Source organism: Bactrocera latifrons, unplaced genomic scaffold (assembly GCF_001853355.1).
Source record: "Bactrocera latifrons isolate USDA-ARS-PBARC rearing strain unplaced genomic scaffold, ASM185335v1 scaffold_66, whole genome shotgun sequence".
NCBI lineage: Eukaryota > Metazoa > Arthropoda > Insecta > Diptera > Tephritidae > Bactrocera > Bactrocera latifrons.
This window is the reverse complement of record NW_017537334.1, coordinates 1,212,823-1,230,154: the sequence shown is the minus strand read 5'-3', so window position 1 is coordinate 1,230,154 and position 17,332 is coordinate 1,212,823. Positions and strand designations below refer to the sequence as shown.

Below are 17,332 nucleotides of genomic sequence, written 5' to 3'. Positions count from 1 at the left end.
CGAAATTCATTTTATTATTTAGGAAAAAACGTTTATTATTTTTTATTTATAATTCTTGATAGTTGTTACTATATTTTATGATGTTTATGGTATGTCTTTTGTCTGTACTTGTTTATTTGCAACTCCTTTGCTGAACTCCAACAGTTTCAAACGCATGTTTTTCTATTTTGTGTAACTGGAAATTTCCAAGATCACAAGCTGTCAACGTACAAAACCGTTGTGTTTATGGATGTTTACAGATTTGGGTATATATATATATTTTTGTTTTAATTTCTGTACTTATGACTGTATGACTGTGTTATTGTTTCAATTTGAATTTTTATACATTATTTTATATGCAAATTATTTACTAAATGATCATTTGTGTAAAAAATTTAAAGCAGTTTCATTTTTGCAAAATATTTGAGGCAAAAAAATGTGAAATTTATACGTTGAAAAACGTTCACTTAAGCAATGCAAGTTTGACTATATAGTTACTACTAGTTTTTTATTCTTTCTCTTTTGTTTTATGTTTTAATTTATTATTTGCTAGGCGCGTGAAGCGTAAAGCACAAATCGCTAGACAAAGCTAACTTAGAAACTAACCTCAATTTTTAATTWAAAGTTGCATTTACCGATTGTTTTATTTACTTTTCACTAACGGTATATATTTAACTATGTGCTTCAGAAAGTAATTGGTTATTTATCTACTTGGTATTTATCTTTGAAATCACCTCAGATTTGAGTTTGTAAAATTGTGTATGTTGATAATATAATATTTACTGGGTGCCTTATACATGTCTATGTAGTTGTATGTATGTATAGTATATGCATTATTTAAATAGCGGAAGTAAAAAATGTGAAAAAAGAGCTTTTTGCACATAAAAAGTTGAAATTTAAACATGGAAGGAAAGTCTTTTCTTATGCAAAATTTGGAAATAAAATTTTACAGATAAATATGCTTGAAGATAACCTAAAAAGTTGAAACTTATTAGCAGAGAGGCTTCAGGTATCAGGCGTTCCATTGACAGGTTTGTTACTAAGAAATACTTGACAGGGCTGCGAATTTTGAATTAACAAAGAAATTGGATTAAAAATTAGATTCGAAATTGAAAGTTTAATTCTCAATTCAAAATATTGGGGTTAAAAATTACATTTATTTTGAACTAGAGCTTAAATTTTCAATAAACGTATTGAATTAATTTTTTTTTTTATTTTAGAAATTTTACGAGGTACGCAAGAAATATAAATTCTGAAGCAATTTCTTTTCGTTTTTAATTATTCTGGTTTTATATTTCAATCCCGTACCTGATATTTGCTTTTTCAATCCGGTTTTACAATTTTTTTAAWTTTTCAATTCCGTAATAAAGATTGTTTTCAATCCGATATTCGAGAGAATTTTTTATTTAATTTTTCAATCTCCTATTAGAGATAAAATTTTTTCCAATGCCTTAGTTGGGATTAAATTTATTTTCAATTCGTGTTTGGTATTAAAAATACGAAAATTATTTTTAATGAAAATTTTCGGAATTAAACAATTAAAAACAGTAATTCAAATTTTTACTCTGCTATTTTTTAATGCATTGTTTGCAACCCTATAAAAAAGACAAAGAACTAAACATATTTTTTAATAAAAAAATGCATATGAAAAAAGTTAAAAATAATTAAAAGATTACAGCAAAGACGAAAACTATGATTTAAAGCTTTATGTTAAAGGTGTGACTAAGTTCAGACAGTTGATTCAACCGGAACGGACCTAAATATGCCACGAACTGTCATGTCAAAAGTAAAASTGGCATTGATTTGCAATAAAAAATTTGTTAAATTATTATTTGTATTAAAAAAGTGCTTTCCATCCAAACTAAAATTAGTTAAATTTACGTTTACATTTTGACGTTTGAAAGGAACTTTCATGGGCAATACGGGGTGTTTAAGGGTCAAATGAGACAAAAAAAATAAACTCAACGCAAACACAGCAATAATGCATATAATTTATGAGGTATAAACGAATATATATATATATAAAGTTATATTACATTTTCTCGTTAACACAAATATATATATATATACATAAGATGTAAATTTGAATACAATAAAAAACGACAAACGAACTAAGAAAAAATTAAAATTATAATAATAAAATAAAATAAACAACTCATATCACGAATCAATAAATTAAAAACAAGTTAAACTAATGGTGCTAAGCACCAGCAACTAATTGTTGCAGTGCTGCATCAGCCTCTGGCAAACGATTGTTTTGAACTTAACACTTAGGCTATCGAATATCACATCCGTGTCGTTCAGCTTGTGTTGCACCCGCTCGTCGTCGTTTTGATTTTGATTTAGTTGCGACTCCTCCTGCGCAAAGTAGCTCTTGAATTTCTCATTTAAGTTACGCTCCAGCATGGTGTTGTTGTTGTTGAAGAACAGTACATACGACAACTCAAGCAAATAATAATCGAGATCGCCCAAAAAGAAACGTTCACACTCGAGCATATCGAACTTCTGCGCCATGAAATGTTTCAACAAATAGTAAATTAAGTACTTCACGTCCTGGCGACGCAGCGGCACTGAGCCGGTGTCTTTGGAGAAGTATGCGAAAATTTTCAACGCCTTGCTGGCACTATTGCAATTCTGCAAACACAACACGAAAGCATCGACGAACTTGAAATTCAACATAAGCGTACGTATACGATACTCCAGACGTTCCTTAGCGAAGTCGCACACCCTGTCTGGGTTGTAGAGACCGTGAAATACATAGAGGCAATAGTGTATGTACTGACGCAACTGTTGCAGATTCGCATCATCCTCTACAGTCTCCTCAGCGTCCACGGGCGCATTCGAAGTGAGCGTACTCTGTGAGCCGGCCGCTTGTGTTGGTGTCTGTGCGTCGTCGTTCGCATCGTGCTTTGCCGTTGCAACTAGTGGGCATTGCTCGGCACTCTGCTGACCRKCCACACAAACACCGCTGACATCGGAATTTTCTGTGACAGCCAGTCGCGCGTAACTCTGCTCATCGGGCGTTAAATCATCCACAGCAGCGCTGTGCTGCGCATCATCCGCAGTGGTCGCGGCAAGTGGCAACGCGCCCGCTGCACCTGAGGATGGCAGCAATGAGAAGTTCAATGAACAACCGTCGTTCGCTTCATTGTTACTTAAATTCTCTAAGCTTGAGATCATGTCGTCCGAGTCTTGGCCGGTKACCACATTTTCGCTACTGTCCGCTTGCGTTGTCGACTTGTACTGATTCGACGGTGAAGGCCGTTCAAAATTGAGCGCATTGTCGAAATTTATGCCGGCCTCTAGCATGAATTGTGGTTGGTATTTTGGTATGCTCTTCAAATAGCGCACCGGTTCGGATTCCAAACGTATACGTGGGCGTGGCAAATTGATTTCCACCGGCACATCAACACACTGACTTTCAAAGCGCATAAGTCGCTTGGTGGTGGGCAAACAGACCACACGTTGTTTCATCTTGTCGATGGAAGGTCCGAGATCGCGACCACACTGTAAAGCGAAAAGTAGTTTTATAGGTTATAGAAGAAATACAAGGAACGAATACTTTTTGACGAAAGATGGATGGATTTAAAGYTGTCATACCTGTCCATTGGAGTTGCCTCCAAACGCTTTGACCATAAACTCGGTGGTCATGACGAGCGTGAAATCTGCGCCACAATCCACATACATGGGACGGTCGACACAATCGACGGGTGAGGGTTTGCTGACGGCACGCCGCTCCTTATCGCCAGTACCCAATTGGTGCTCCAAATTTTTGCCCCAAGTGTACAGGGTGCAAGTGGACGAGATCAAGGCAAAATGGAAGAGTCCGCTTGAGATCTGTAAGACGATATTCAGTCAGCAACCATGAAACCCTGCCATASCAGTATAGAAAAAAATTACTCAGTTACCTGCAAAATTTGACCGGCTACCTCGGTGGTGTCCACCAAATGTGGAGTCATGTGCTCACATGGATCGCCATCGGTCGGAACATTTGTTGCTGTGGTCGTTGATGTTGGAGGTGGCGCCGTGACAGCTATTGTTGGCGCTGGTGTGTCAGTGTGCTTTGCCGCTAATTCTTCGGTCGCAKKTTTCGAAGAGTTTAATGGTTTGAGCGGTTGTGCGACCATTGGCTTAACTTCCTCGACAAACTCCTCCACCACTTCATTCATCAACTGTATGGTTACTTCGGTTTCGGCGTTAGCAATGCCTTCTACAATTATTTCCTTCAAGCTCTCCTCTTTCAGTTCGTCAACCTCCTCCTGCTCGGCCGTCACTGTGGTGGCTAAAACTTCAATGAGCTCGGGTTCTTTAAAGGCGCTGCCTGTAGTCGATTCGGACGCCGCCTCGGTSTCCCGAGTATTATCAGTGTTGCTGGCGCTTGACGTTACATTTTCGTCCATTATATCCGTAAGTATGCTGCTGGCGACCTCAGCGACCAGGGATTTTGGCGCTTCGGCATATGCACTTTTGGACGTGGACGGTGCGCAAGGTACGCTGGCATTCTCACCGGGCAATGTAGCCTCGAATTGTTTGCTCATTTCACGACGTTGATGTTCCTCCATTTTTTGCTTTGCATTTGCACGTCGCTTAATCTGATTAGCTAAGCGCARTGCTTGCGGTGAGGAGCCCCACGTGTACATGCGTCCATTCTCATCAACAGCTAACTGCAATTAATGCGTGGAAATGCTTCAAAAGTGGATAAAAGAGTCGTAAAGTCAGCGAGCTTACGTTAGAAAAAAATTTGGTATGTATCAGTCTTATTCTTTCGTCGCACACGAACAGTTTAATGGGCACTAAACTCTTCACTTGACTAGCACAATGCATTTCGTCGTCAGCCGAAGTGTTGCTCTGCCCTTCCRCACCGCTAGGACCAGAGCCAATACCCAGCTGACCAAAATGATTGGAACCAAACACATATAATTCAGTGGCATTCGGATTGTTGGGCGTCTGACAGAGCACCACGCTGTGCGCATGCCCCAAGGATACTTGGAGTACTTTCTGCGAATATGAAAATGTAATTTTATATTTGAAGAAAACCAATCTTACATGCTTACTTTCGTTTTGAAGAATGCAACTACTTTCGGTTCGGCCACATTCTCGCAATTGCCATGTCCAAGTTGTCCGTAAATGCCCCAACTGTAAAGGTAAACAAAGRAAATTCAAATATTCTGCTTATATTTGCTGCTCACTCACCCCCAGGTGTACAAGAGTCCATCCGCAACTGCAGCGTTGTGATATTGACCCGCTTCGATGATCGTTATGTTCTTGCCATCGAAAGCACGCAACATCATWGGCTGCAGTGAGACTTGCATGTCGCGCCCAATGCCCAGCTGGAGCAGATTATTGTTGCCAAACGCATACAACTGTAAATAGGTGAGTTATTAATTGCTAATTATTGCATTTTTAATTAGTTTCTAGCGCACCCCGTTGTTCGTTAGGACTAACGTATGCTGGCGGCCGCACTTCACGGTATGCACCTCTAGATTCAATAGTGATAGTAGGTCCAAACTCTTAACGGCGTGTGGCGGCTCTGGTGGATCTAAATGGTGGACGCATAAATAATATTTTTTATTCAATTCAATTGTTCTAACGCACTACATACCGGAAGACTTGTTAACACTATAATTGCAAGGCACTCCATTAGAACCCCAAAAGTAGGCAACACCGTCCACAACGCAAGCACAGTGCGCACAACCGGCTGAGATGGGTTTAAAGCGTGATGTTTCGATTGCAAACTGTAAGAAGTGCAAATAATTAAATTAATGCAAACAACAAAAATGTCGGCATATGTATATGCTTCGCCACCTGATTGTCTTCATAAGTGATGCGGAACGTCGACAAAGCGTTCGTTATGTGTTCGCTCTTGGAGCGTTGAGATTCCATGTGTATGAGTACAGCTAAATATGTTTCGATGAGATTTTTACAAAAATCAAATAAAAACGTTTTATTGTCGTTTATATTGTGCTCCAGGTGGCCGGAGGAAGTGTGCGATACCATTGGACGTAGTACGGCGGCGAAGGGATTCAATTGATGTTCTAAGCGCTGTAAAGAAGRTACCAAATTAAAAAGCATTAAATGTATGTAGAAGTCTACGAAAATCTGTATTAAAATTTAGTATGTTAGTCTCCAAATCCAACGCAGAATAAGTCTTSCCAACAGGTGCTACTTTGGACTGAGTAGGCAATTGAGAAGTAAAGTGCCTTCTCGACGAACAAAAACCAAACTCTATAAACTCATTATTCCCGTACTGCTATATAGCATAGACGATGACAACATCCGATGAGTCGGCCTAAGGAGTTTTCGAGGGAAAGGTTCTGCGTAAGATGTATGGTCTTTTGTGATGGAACGATGATATACGACGACATTGACATAGTTCAGCGAATCAAGAGACAGCGGATGCGCTGGCTAGATCATGTTGTACGTATGGACGAAAACACTCAAACTCTGAAAGTATTCGACGCAGTACCCGCCGGGGAAAGCAGAGGAAGACCTCCATTCTRTTGGAAGGACCAGGTGGAGGAGGACCTGGCTTCGCTTGGAATATCCATTTGGCGCCATAATCGCGTAAGCGGTGTCTGCTCCAGTAAAGACGAAGAAGATGTGTTGTTAGGCAAAATTGTGAACCGATGGGAATGCCTATTTTTTGCATAAAGTTTGGTTGTTGGTTGTTGTAGTAGCGAATGTTCTAGGGAAAAGCGCAAAATTAACAGTCCCTGAAGTCACTTAAGGGTAGGTCCAGGAAACGGGGTTTTTTCAGCAAGATCGGACCATAAAGATAGAGGTGTTAGATTTCCATGTTCTGTTGTTGTAACAGTTATCAAGTCCCTGTTAGGGTAGTAAGGTTCAAATAAATTGTCATTGTGGACAATTTTTTCAAAGTTCTAACCCGGTTTGAAACGGTAAGTTGTAGATTCCCATGTTCTCACGACAGCCAGTTCTACGTCACCTGAATTGAGCACTATTTTGAACCGGCCAAGGGTTGTTATTTCGGCGATTCAACCTTGGTTGGAAAGACTCATTTTAAAGAACAGTGAGGTCTAAGAACGGACCCCGGTGTGTATCCAGCCAAGGACTGTAAGCTCGGCACCATTCCTGGAAATTACTTCACAAATATTTTCTGCCAATATAACAACAACACGAAAGAGTCAATGAAGAAGTGAATAGCGCCACTGTGCGTTCGAAACCAAGACAAATCAAACTCATCGAGACATCTAGAGGCAAGCTGTCGTAGTTCGGAATGCAGTATTCTGACAAGTCTGAAACTTACTCGTCTGCATTTCACTGTATCCAGATGTCACACCCAAAATATAGGATATTCTTCCTCTTCATGATTGGCGTAGTCACCGCTTACGCGATTATAGCCGAGTTAACAACCGCGCTTCGGATACGTACATAGATCCCCTTATGCATATCATATGGACCCTTTGGGACTTGTAGGAATTTTTCAGTGTATAGAAATGTCTAAATCACCAGTTCAATGCTACTCACCTCAAGCACGCAGTGCCTTATATTTGGTAGTTTTTCCTGTATGAAACCGAAATAGTCCACAGCGACTTGGGGCAAATAGGTGATCGTCTCGGCGAAAATTGGCTCACTCAAATTATACAAACACACATTCATCTCTGTGTACCAGCCTAATGTAAAACAGTTATTGTTCCTTTCTTGTAAAGAGTCTTTACGATATTTACCGAATTCCTGTCCCACAACGCTGGTCAGCGCCAAAAATGTGTCAATACAAACACCACGCGACTTTGCCAAAACCAAGGCCGACGAGAAGAGACCGCTCTGGCACAGCACAATGCTCGTCATATTGGTGTGATATTTCGTATTGGTCACAAGGAAATTCCTAAAATAAAATGCAATAAGATTTAAACATTTCACCATGGGGGAAAGCAAACTCACCACAGCGGCAAATAGTTCTTATCATTCACCGCACGCTCCGCCAAAGATATCAACAACAAATTGGCCAAATGAAACTGTGACGATGGCGACATTTGTAAATTGCTAAGCGAATCATCCACGCCATAGTTATAGTCACTGGCCGATAAACCCTCATTTATCAACACATCTGAATTTTTAGCGGCCGTCAGCGGAAGTATTATGCGCACATCTTCCGAATGACGATATGTAATATCTTTAAGTAACGTTTTTATTATAGGACTGCTGAAATATTTCGACTTCAGCAGGTACGTAGTCTTCAGCGCCATGGCRCAGAGATGCATAAGCGCACACGTCTGTCCGAACATGGCCAATTTGAGCGCGGTACGTATGGGTTTGATGCGCGCCGAATTGTACGTGACCAGCGCCTGTGTGACKCGCTTGCGACGCAGCAGATAATCGCCGGCAAACTCGATGCACGCCTCGTAGGTGAGATCAAAAGTGTTGCAGAATTCACGACATTGTTTCCATTCACCTGCCAGCGCRGAATCTAGAAAGATGGCAAACGGCTCCTTCCTGCCAAAATAAAGTAGAATGGAGGTTAGCGTGAAAATGTATTGAAATAAATGAAATGAATTAAATGTTGACTTCACTTTAATTGTATGTAGTAGACATTTTTGTTGGTAATAACGTAGCAAGGATCGTAATTAATTTTTGGAAACTCATGCTTCATAATTTCCATTTGACGCAGAGAGTACTCCTCCTTCACATCGGCATGCTCATAGAACTGCACATAATCCATGGGTGAGCGTATATCCTTGAAATCGAACGCTTTGGCTTTCTCCTCCTTCGTGATGATTTCACTGGGCTCACTTGAGCGATAGGTAGCCATTTGATAGAGATTCAGCACAGTCTCATTCTCAAAGCGAAATATGGTCAGCTGTGAAGCGCCGTTGAAGCACTAAAAACAAATACAGAGAGGCAAAACAAGAAAAATCGGTTAAACGGTTAGTTAGGAAATACAGACTCAAAAAAAAAAAAAACCGTTACTTATGTTGCAACGCAACTTTAGCCGCCTTCTCAAATATAAAATATTTCACACAAAAAACTTGTGTTTATCAGTTTGTATGGCAGCTATTTGCAATATTCTTGCGATCTAAACAATTTCTTCGGACAATATACTGTTGCATAATAATCCAMGTCAAATTTCGTGAAGATATCTTGACCAATAAAAGCTTTTCTATAAAACCTTGATTTTGATCGGTCAGTTTATATGGCAACTATTTATTATAGTCTCATTTCCGATATCCGATATCCGGACAAATGAGAAGCTTCTTGAGGAGAAGAGATACGTGTCTTAAATTTAGACCGATACGTCAAAAGCAGACGCACTGATTCGCATACAAACTTCTTGGCAAACTTAAAWACACCCCGTTCAGGGTAAAATGGGAGTCAAACAAATATAATTGTGCATACTAACATCATCATCGCCAGCGCGCAAAGTGGCCATTGCGCTGCTTATCACGCCCACCGCATTTATCGCATTACAGTGCGATAAGCTGTCGCTGGTGGACGGTCCGCTGGTGGTTGCACTCGTCTCCGCACTAAACGAGCCGGCCGAATTGATATCCGCCAGCAACGTTTCATTGCCTTCGCATAGATCAATGACTTCTTCCTTCTCGGTATCGGTGTCGCGATTCTCCTTCTCCGTATTGCGTTCGAGATTCGATAGGTCCGCGCATTCTTTCGCATTATCGCCAGCATTTATATCGACATATTGTATGGTGTAAAGTAAATTTGAGCTGATTAAAATATCATAGCAGTTCTTAGGGATTTTATAAAGAAATAACGGTTTCAAATTAATATCAATATTATGCACGGTAAGATTATTTGTGTGACTGTGTAGTGCGCTTAGCAGATAGGTGTTGCGCAAATTTTGTATGGTATAGAAGGAACCGCTGGAGTTGTTCAACACCTCGGGTGTCAGCGATGGTGAGTCCATGATGGCGAAGTTGCCAAGAGTATTTTCAGACACATCTGCAAGGAAAAACAAGACGCATTAGCTTGACTTGTAAATAACAAAAAATTATTTTCTTTAACAACAACAATTAAGCTTGTAAAGAAACGTAATTTGAGGAGGGGGGTATATGAAATAAATGTATGTTTTGGGTATATTTGTACAGAGAACGCCAAAACGCAGATGATGTGAGCGTTCACGCTAAGCGAGTATTGAAACTGTTGTATMTTTGTATGTCTGATTTGACTAACTGTTCGGCGAGAATGATTGTAAGCATGACAACAACACGTGTGTCGTAGCATAAACGTTGGCTAAACTCACCGCGTTTCGCACGCAATCTATTTAATAAAATTACAATACATTTTATAACTGAGAAATTAAGAAAGGAAACGGTTTTAAAAAGCAAATAATAGTCGTTTTAGAAAATACAATAGTTACTGGATTAAATAAGTAGAAACAAAGTGCTAAATTCATTTTTTGTTTTTGGTATAGATGCAGACAAATTGTTTACTTACAATCTTCGAGTTTATGCCGATTATCGGAGAGACGCATTTTGATGGCATTCAGCTTCTTTGTGCCCAGRCTCTTCAATGAGGCGAGACGTGCGCGCGCCGCTGGCAAAATGCCAGCACGTGCATTCACATCGTCCAATTCGGGCAGCTGTTGTTGTGTGAAACGTATACCTGTCGCTGAGTTGCCATTGCCAATGCTCATGGTAGTGGGCACGCTGCCGCTGCCACTGCTGCTTGCGCTAGTATTCGTTACGGCAGCAATGTTACCACTTAGGACGTTAGTGCTGGTTGTGGGCGCAGTGTCCAAGTGGCGATTGATCGCTACCGAATAGGGTGGGGGCGGTGGTGGCATTGCTGTTTTTGACATAGGTGTATGCGTGCCGGGTATTATGACAGAGCGGCGCAGTGAATGACAAGACTGCGCTGGACCACCACACGTCGCTGCCGCCGCTGAAGAGCTGGGAATTTCATCGTTTCTTAGGAAAACGTCCTCATCCAACGCGCTGTTGTCCGAAGCTGGATCAGAGCAATTGCTTTGTGTCTTCAGCGGCATAACAATCTGCCAGTCATTATCGCGCCCGTGTACCGCGCTGGGTGAGATCTCGCCTGGGTATATATATTTGATGGCTTTCTGTTCAAGTAATAATTTGAACTGCTGTTTTAACGATGAAGTAATCTACGAGAATAAAACGTTATTAATGTTTTTTATTTAAAGTCTATATGTATTTATTTATACTTACCAGCAACATAACGCTCTCAAAAGTACTGTCCTTACAGATGAGCAACTTCACCACAGAGCCGGTATCAATTGCCGTGCTCGCAACGAACGGGCAATTTGGACTCAAACCCACAAAACAAATGGAACCGTCGGAATAGCCGATAACAGCGCGATTGACACCATCTATAGTTTGCCACCACACAACAGCTAACGGGTAGGGGCAAGTAACCGAGGCCATAAACGATGTAGCCATCACCTGACTATTGCCCGTTTTATCTTCGACAACATTCGGTGGCGCTGTAGACGCTAACATACTGGCGGGCACGTCATGGCTATATGYATCAAGACTTATGTTGGCTGGCAGTTTTGGCTCTATATTCACCTCAACTTCTACGAGCAGTTGTGACGCTTGAGCGATACTTTCTCGTGACGAGGAGAGCTTTTCAGTGTCGACTGGCTGCTCACTTTCAGCTCCAGTTTCATGTTTTTCTTGTTCATCGCATACGCTAACTGCTTTGTCCTCTACAGCAGCGGCTGTTGGTATGACAGGCGGCGGTTGCTTTGCGATGGTTTCACTGAAGGTGGCCTGATTGGGACACCTTTTTGAGTTGGGGCACTCATGTGGTCCCACAAACGGTATGATGTATGAGGTAATTTGTGTTGTGCTGTATGGCTGTTGCGGCGGTTGAGTCGAGTTCGATGGCTCCATGAAAGTTTTGTCGACCACAGCGAGAGCGGGTACAATGTGCAGCGTATTGTCGAAACCTGAGCAGTAGAAATTCGTATTAATATTTAGGTTTTTTAAAAATATACATTTTTTTTTAGAGAAATTCATGGATAATTAAAATTAACAATAAATATTAATAGATAAATCGATTCAGTTGGTCACGCTAATCTTTATCATATATATTTTATAGGATCTCCAACGTTGCCTCCTAGGTGCCACAAACTTCGTGGCAAGCATCACTGCTTATGTTATAATAAATATTAAACCTTCATGGCACGATCTGCCTGAGAATTTCTAGCATTACAATTTATTACTTGAAGTAGAGCACCTTATTTATGGTTTCGTGATATTAAAGAGTACCATATACGTTTGTTTATAATAATATTAAAATGCAAATAACAATGAGCTATTATTTGCATGCATTTTATGGGGCTAAATACTCTTCCTCATAAGCAGCTATTAATACTTGTGCTATCATTATTTCATTGATATGTAACTTGTGCAAGCTCAATTTACAGCGACATGCTGTCTAGAGTGTCTGTGACGTTATTAGCGCACAAAGACATTGACAGCACATGCGATTGCAAAGACGAGGCCGTAGGTCTTTTGCATTTATCAAAGTTTTTTTTTACACATTTCTCACCCCACTTTTTCTTGCTACCCCGTTACTTTCACAGTTCAATGTACCCAAACACCTATGCGTAGATAGCACACTCGCCTGCCGCAAAAATCAATTGATAAACAAACATATAACAAAAACAAACTAAAATACAAAAATCAATAGCACAAAAGTGGGGGAAAAAGTGTATTAAAAAACTGAGTGCATATATCCCGTGGGCTTTCTTGATTTAATGTACACAATTCTGTAGTGTAAGCCATGGTACAATAATACCTTGCAGCAACTTATAGACCTACACTTAAATGTTAGGGAACAGACGATTCGTTGTTGACGTCATGCATATTTTGCGCCCATCGGTCATGTACTACTATATTTTAGCTGTATTTTGTTGAAAGTSATATATACATATATACTTAATTGGACCGGACGAATCGATTTAACCGTGCTCATTGGCAACCAAACGACAACACACTTATAGTTTGGATTATTATTTCATTAGTTTTTATTAATTTAAATATTTATATACTCACATAACACTAATAACCAAGTACCGGATGGATCAAAGCAAACGTCATGAATTACACGATTAGTGCGACGAAACCAGGAAACTAATTTCAATACTTCCTGCCCACCTTCGCTGGTGTAGCGGAGCACTATGTCATTTTCCTCCGAGACGAGACATAACAATTGTTTGCGTGCATCATACTCACTGACCGTAGATAATTTGCAATTTAAATTGGTAATAAGCGGGCACAGTTCGAAAATATCTAACTCTTGTAGTAACGCAGCCATCCCGATTGATTACTACGATTACGGTGGGCTAACAGCTTAGGAGGAGTGGGTGTTTCGTGTGAAAGAGAAAATAATCTCAGTTAATCTGTGCTGACACTTCTCTTACCAAGAATTTTCTTTTTATGCTTTGGTTTTTGAGTTTTTTTTTGCACACAACGTTGCTATTACAGTACCCGATTATATTAGAATATATGGCAAGCCGAAATATTTTCTGCTACCCGTTTCTCGCCAAAAATTTTTTCGCGTGCACCAACACCTTTCCGCCCTTTTTTCTAGGTATTCTTTCTACTGACACCTTTCTTTCCGTTGTCTGCTGATATAGCGCTGCTGGTGTTGGTGCTTTCTTTTTTGCCGTTATTGCTGATTTATATGCTATTCCTCGCATTCAAATCACATTTTAACGATGATGTATTTCATTACACTTTATTTATTAAAAAAAAACAGTTATTTGCTACAATTCTAAAATAATTTGCTGCAGACTTTCTTTCCAACTGCACCTATTTTTTAATGTCAACCTCCGATTTGCACTATGAAAATGGTTTGCTGCTTTTATCGCGAAATGTCAAGTGCAAGAAAACAACAGAGAGCGAAAATTCCAATTGTGACAAATTCTTGGACGGCAGTGCTGCCACTTCACTTGTATATTAAGTATATTAAACGCATCTATTTTAAAATTGCAACTTTTCAAAAACGGAGTAAGTGTTTATTAAAAAAATATTATATTCGATAAGCTCGTTAAATATATATATTTTTTGAAAAAATCGCTATTAATGCAACTTTTTGCACTTGATAGTTAAATATTGCCACTACTGTTAGTGGCGTTTAGAACCTCTACCGCAATTCTGTCAGTGAATCTGAAGAAAAAACTTCTAATTGCATATAATTATATTAATACCCTTATTTATTTATTTATTTATAACTAAGGATATTAGTAATATTAATGTTTTGTGTAATTTCGATCATTTTTAACTAACTAACGGAGGATATGAGCTTACAAATTTCGTTAGCAATTGGGTGTTATTAATAAAAATATATGAAATATTAGCCAAGACATAAACTTTTCCGGTKAACAATACTTGGAAACGGCGTTTTGGCAATCACTTCCTTTTCCTTTTACACTAATAAGCAGGAAGGGCCATTTGAATTTAGAAAACAATATTTTCGTCTCAGGTTGTTCGCAAGCCATTTGTGAACTTGTGTATGCACCGTTTGTATCGGCAAACTTTCGCGCATTTGACATTTGGTAAAATTTGCTAATTCATTTTGTGTAAGAATTTTTAGTCAAATCGCTAAAATTTTTAAGTTATTTATTGAAAAAATGCAAGCAAATAAAACTCGGTATATTAAATAATAGTTCGTGTCAATAGATTTAATACTTTGGCTGCGAATTTCGGTATTTCTTCGTATAGGAAAAGTGCTTTTATTTCTTTAATTAATTCTGTTGCTTGTAAGTTGTGTGTGTAGGGCTGAAATGAATATTCATTTGAAACATTAAAATTAACTTGAAGAAATCTGCGCATACCAGATATAAGAGAAATAAAACTAAGTCAAATTATAGCCTTTTTAGCCAACTGAGGACCGAATGCAAGAAATTAAGTTCAATATGCTACAAGTCATACATTAATAAAGTGGAAAACCTAGTCTCTTCAGGCAAAAATAAATTCTGGAGGTTTGTCAAGAACAAAAGGGCAACCGACATGGGAATCCCAGTTATCATGACATAGAATATTTTAACCACTCAATCGGGTTCGGAGATTAGTAATATCTTCGCATCTTACTTCAAAGACATTTATACAATGAGCCACAGCGGAGTTGGTCATCATCAATCTGCTGATATTGAAGAAAATGTGGAGCTAAATGATTTCAATGCTAACTTCAATGAAGTTTTTAAGCAGCTGATGGCCCTGGATCCAWAAAAAGGAGCAGGACCTGATGGTCTGCTTAATATTTCTATTCAACTGTGTTGTCGGGCTCTGTGAACCTATCACACATATATTCAACAAGTCTTTTCAYCACGGAACCTTTCCATCGGCGTGAAAATCGTCGTTTATTAGTCCCATCCACAAAAACGGGCCAAGATCTGTCGTCACCAATTATAGACCTGTATGTATCCAATCTGCATATGCAAAACTGTTTGTGAAAATTGTTCTGCCTCAGTTGATATCATCATTCAGARATATAATTTCTTCCAAACAGCACGGATTTGTTGGTGGCAGATCCACTACAACAAACTTATATATTTATGTCAACTACATCTTCAAGGCCATGAACAGTGGTATTCCAGTTCATTCAATATATACGGACTTTAGCAAGGCATTCGACAGTCGGGTCTACGAAAACCGGAACGGACCCGGATTTTTATCCGGCCAAGGACTGTCAACTCGGCAGAATTCTGCCGTTACAACAACAACAAYAAAGTGGACCATGAGACTCTTATKGAGAAGCTAAAAAATTATGGAGTGAATGGYAATGCGCTACGCTGGATCAGATCGYATTTTACGTATTTAGGGAAGKCGAAAACATCAGAGACCTGAGTATCACTATTGACAGAAGACTAAATTTCAAGAAACATATTGAAAAAATTACTTCGCAGGCATACAAAATACAAGGGTTGATTAATCGTATGTGTAGGGAATTTGAGAACAATTGCTMATTAACCTGCCTGTWCTCAGCATTAGTGCTACTCATTCTAGAATATGGAACAGTGATCTGGTCCCCATTCACGGACTCAATGGTTAACAGAGTAGAGAGAATCTAACACAAGTTCTGCAAACCGCTGATATTTCATAACAGACACAGAAACGATATCAATTCAACAGAAGGCGTCCGAAGAATCTTGAAAATAAATGACCTGAAATGTCGACGACATGTAGCAGACCTCATCTCTTCTTCAAAATCGTCTTCTTAAATGGATAAATTGATGCCCCAGAAATCCTTGCAGACTTTGAAATCATAYCAAATGAGCTTAACCTTAGRGAGATGAGGATCTTGAAAACTTTAAGATCGAACAAAAACTATCTAATCAGTGGTCCCAAGGAAAGTATSTGTAGATTGGTAAACTCTCTGCACGGTAACGTCAACTTCTTCTGCAGATCTCTACAGAATCTCAGAAAGTTCGTTAAAAAGGCTTTATTAAAATACTAGCACACGAACTAGGTTACTTTTTTAATTCCTCATTTTATATGTTTAAGCCTGATGACTTATTTAGAATTATAATATTTATTTGATGTATAGTGCCGATTGGCGTTAAATAAATAARTAAATAAATAAATATCATATTAAATATAGTAGCCTTTATATATTCTAATATCAAATCCAAGTACTTAAAAAAAAACCCATTATAAATCGTAGACGTGCGCGTTACATACTTTATTGCAATGTTTAATACTGTAGTCAGTTCTTGTATTGAGTAGGCAAATTTCACAAAACAAAACGATATGATCCAAATTTTGATAATCTTTCGAGARCTTCTTCTGCAGTGACTTTAATGTCTTGATGAGAGTGTAACAACGACAGGCTGAACGGCCTTTTAGTTTGCTTCGAAGTGTCGACAAAGAATGTTCAGAGCCCGCATTCGTCACAGGAAGTGTGCATAATATGCGAGAATGRGGTTATGTGGTATAGCACTACAACGCAGTTCTTCAACGTTTCCAATGCAGTAGTCGGTAACTTGTAATCTTTTGACTTTTGCTTCTACCGAAAGTGGCACTGCCAGTGTTCAAGTTAGCCTTTGAGCTTCAAACGKAGCACAAAGTTGTCATTATCCAAAACGTTTTTGAATCTATCTCTCAAATAGTCAATAAGATTTCCCATTTCTKTGGTTTTCAAAACACATACATTTTGTTGAAGCAGGAGACTAAGTTGAAAGTCATCCAATACTTCTCTAGAAAAGCGTGTCTTCAAATCCTCGCCGAGAGGTAGTAGAGGTAATACTATATTTCGCAAGTTCTCAAGCAGAAATTTTCCCGTTTTRTTTGTCGGCGGCAGGTTATTGATTTTTCGTCGTCAACTTTCAGTTCTGCCACCATTTCGTTCGTGTCTATTATTCAGATCTAAAATTACAATTCCTTAACGATTTCGTCCATTGCAT

General features: G+C 39.1%; 1 protein-coding gene across 3 annotated transcripts; it reads right to left on the bottom strand.

Annotated features, from left to right (window-relative positions):
• Nucleotides 1–2,100: 2,100 nt before the first annotated feature.
• On the bottom strand, nt 2,101–13,790 carry LOC108975512. Of its 3 annotated transcripts, none has more exons than XM_018944029.1 (17): nt 12,981–13,790; nt 11,127–11,869; nt 10,390–11,062; nt 9,338–9,894; nt 8,511–8,818; nt 7,882–8,433; nt 7,668–7,825; nt 7,468–7,613; nt 5,785–6,021; nt 5,582–5,714; nt 5,403–5,518; nt 5,173–5,342; nt 5,034–5,115; nt 4,708–4,977; nt 3,888–4,643; nt 3,580–3,816; nt 2,101–3,486 (listed from the first exon to the last, which is right to left on the bottom strand). In XM_018944029.1, exons 1-17 carry the CDS (start codon nt 13,240–13,242, stop codon nt 2,194–2,196), a joined length of 6,693 nt encoding a protein of 2,230 aa, XP_018799574.1. In that variant the 5' UTR covers nt 13,243–13,790; the 3' UTR covers nt 2,101–2,193. The 3 variants fall into 3 exon arrangements, with proteins under 3 accessions (XP_018799574.1, XP_018799575.1, XP_018799573.1); XM_018944030.1 differs by having other exon boundaries at nt 7,468–7,601; XM_018944028.1 differs by having other exon boundaries at nt 7,468–7,825.
• Nucleotides 13,791–17,332: the final 3,542 nt, after the last annotated feature.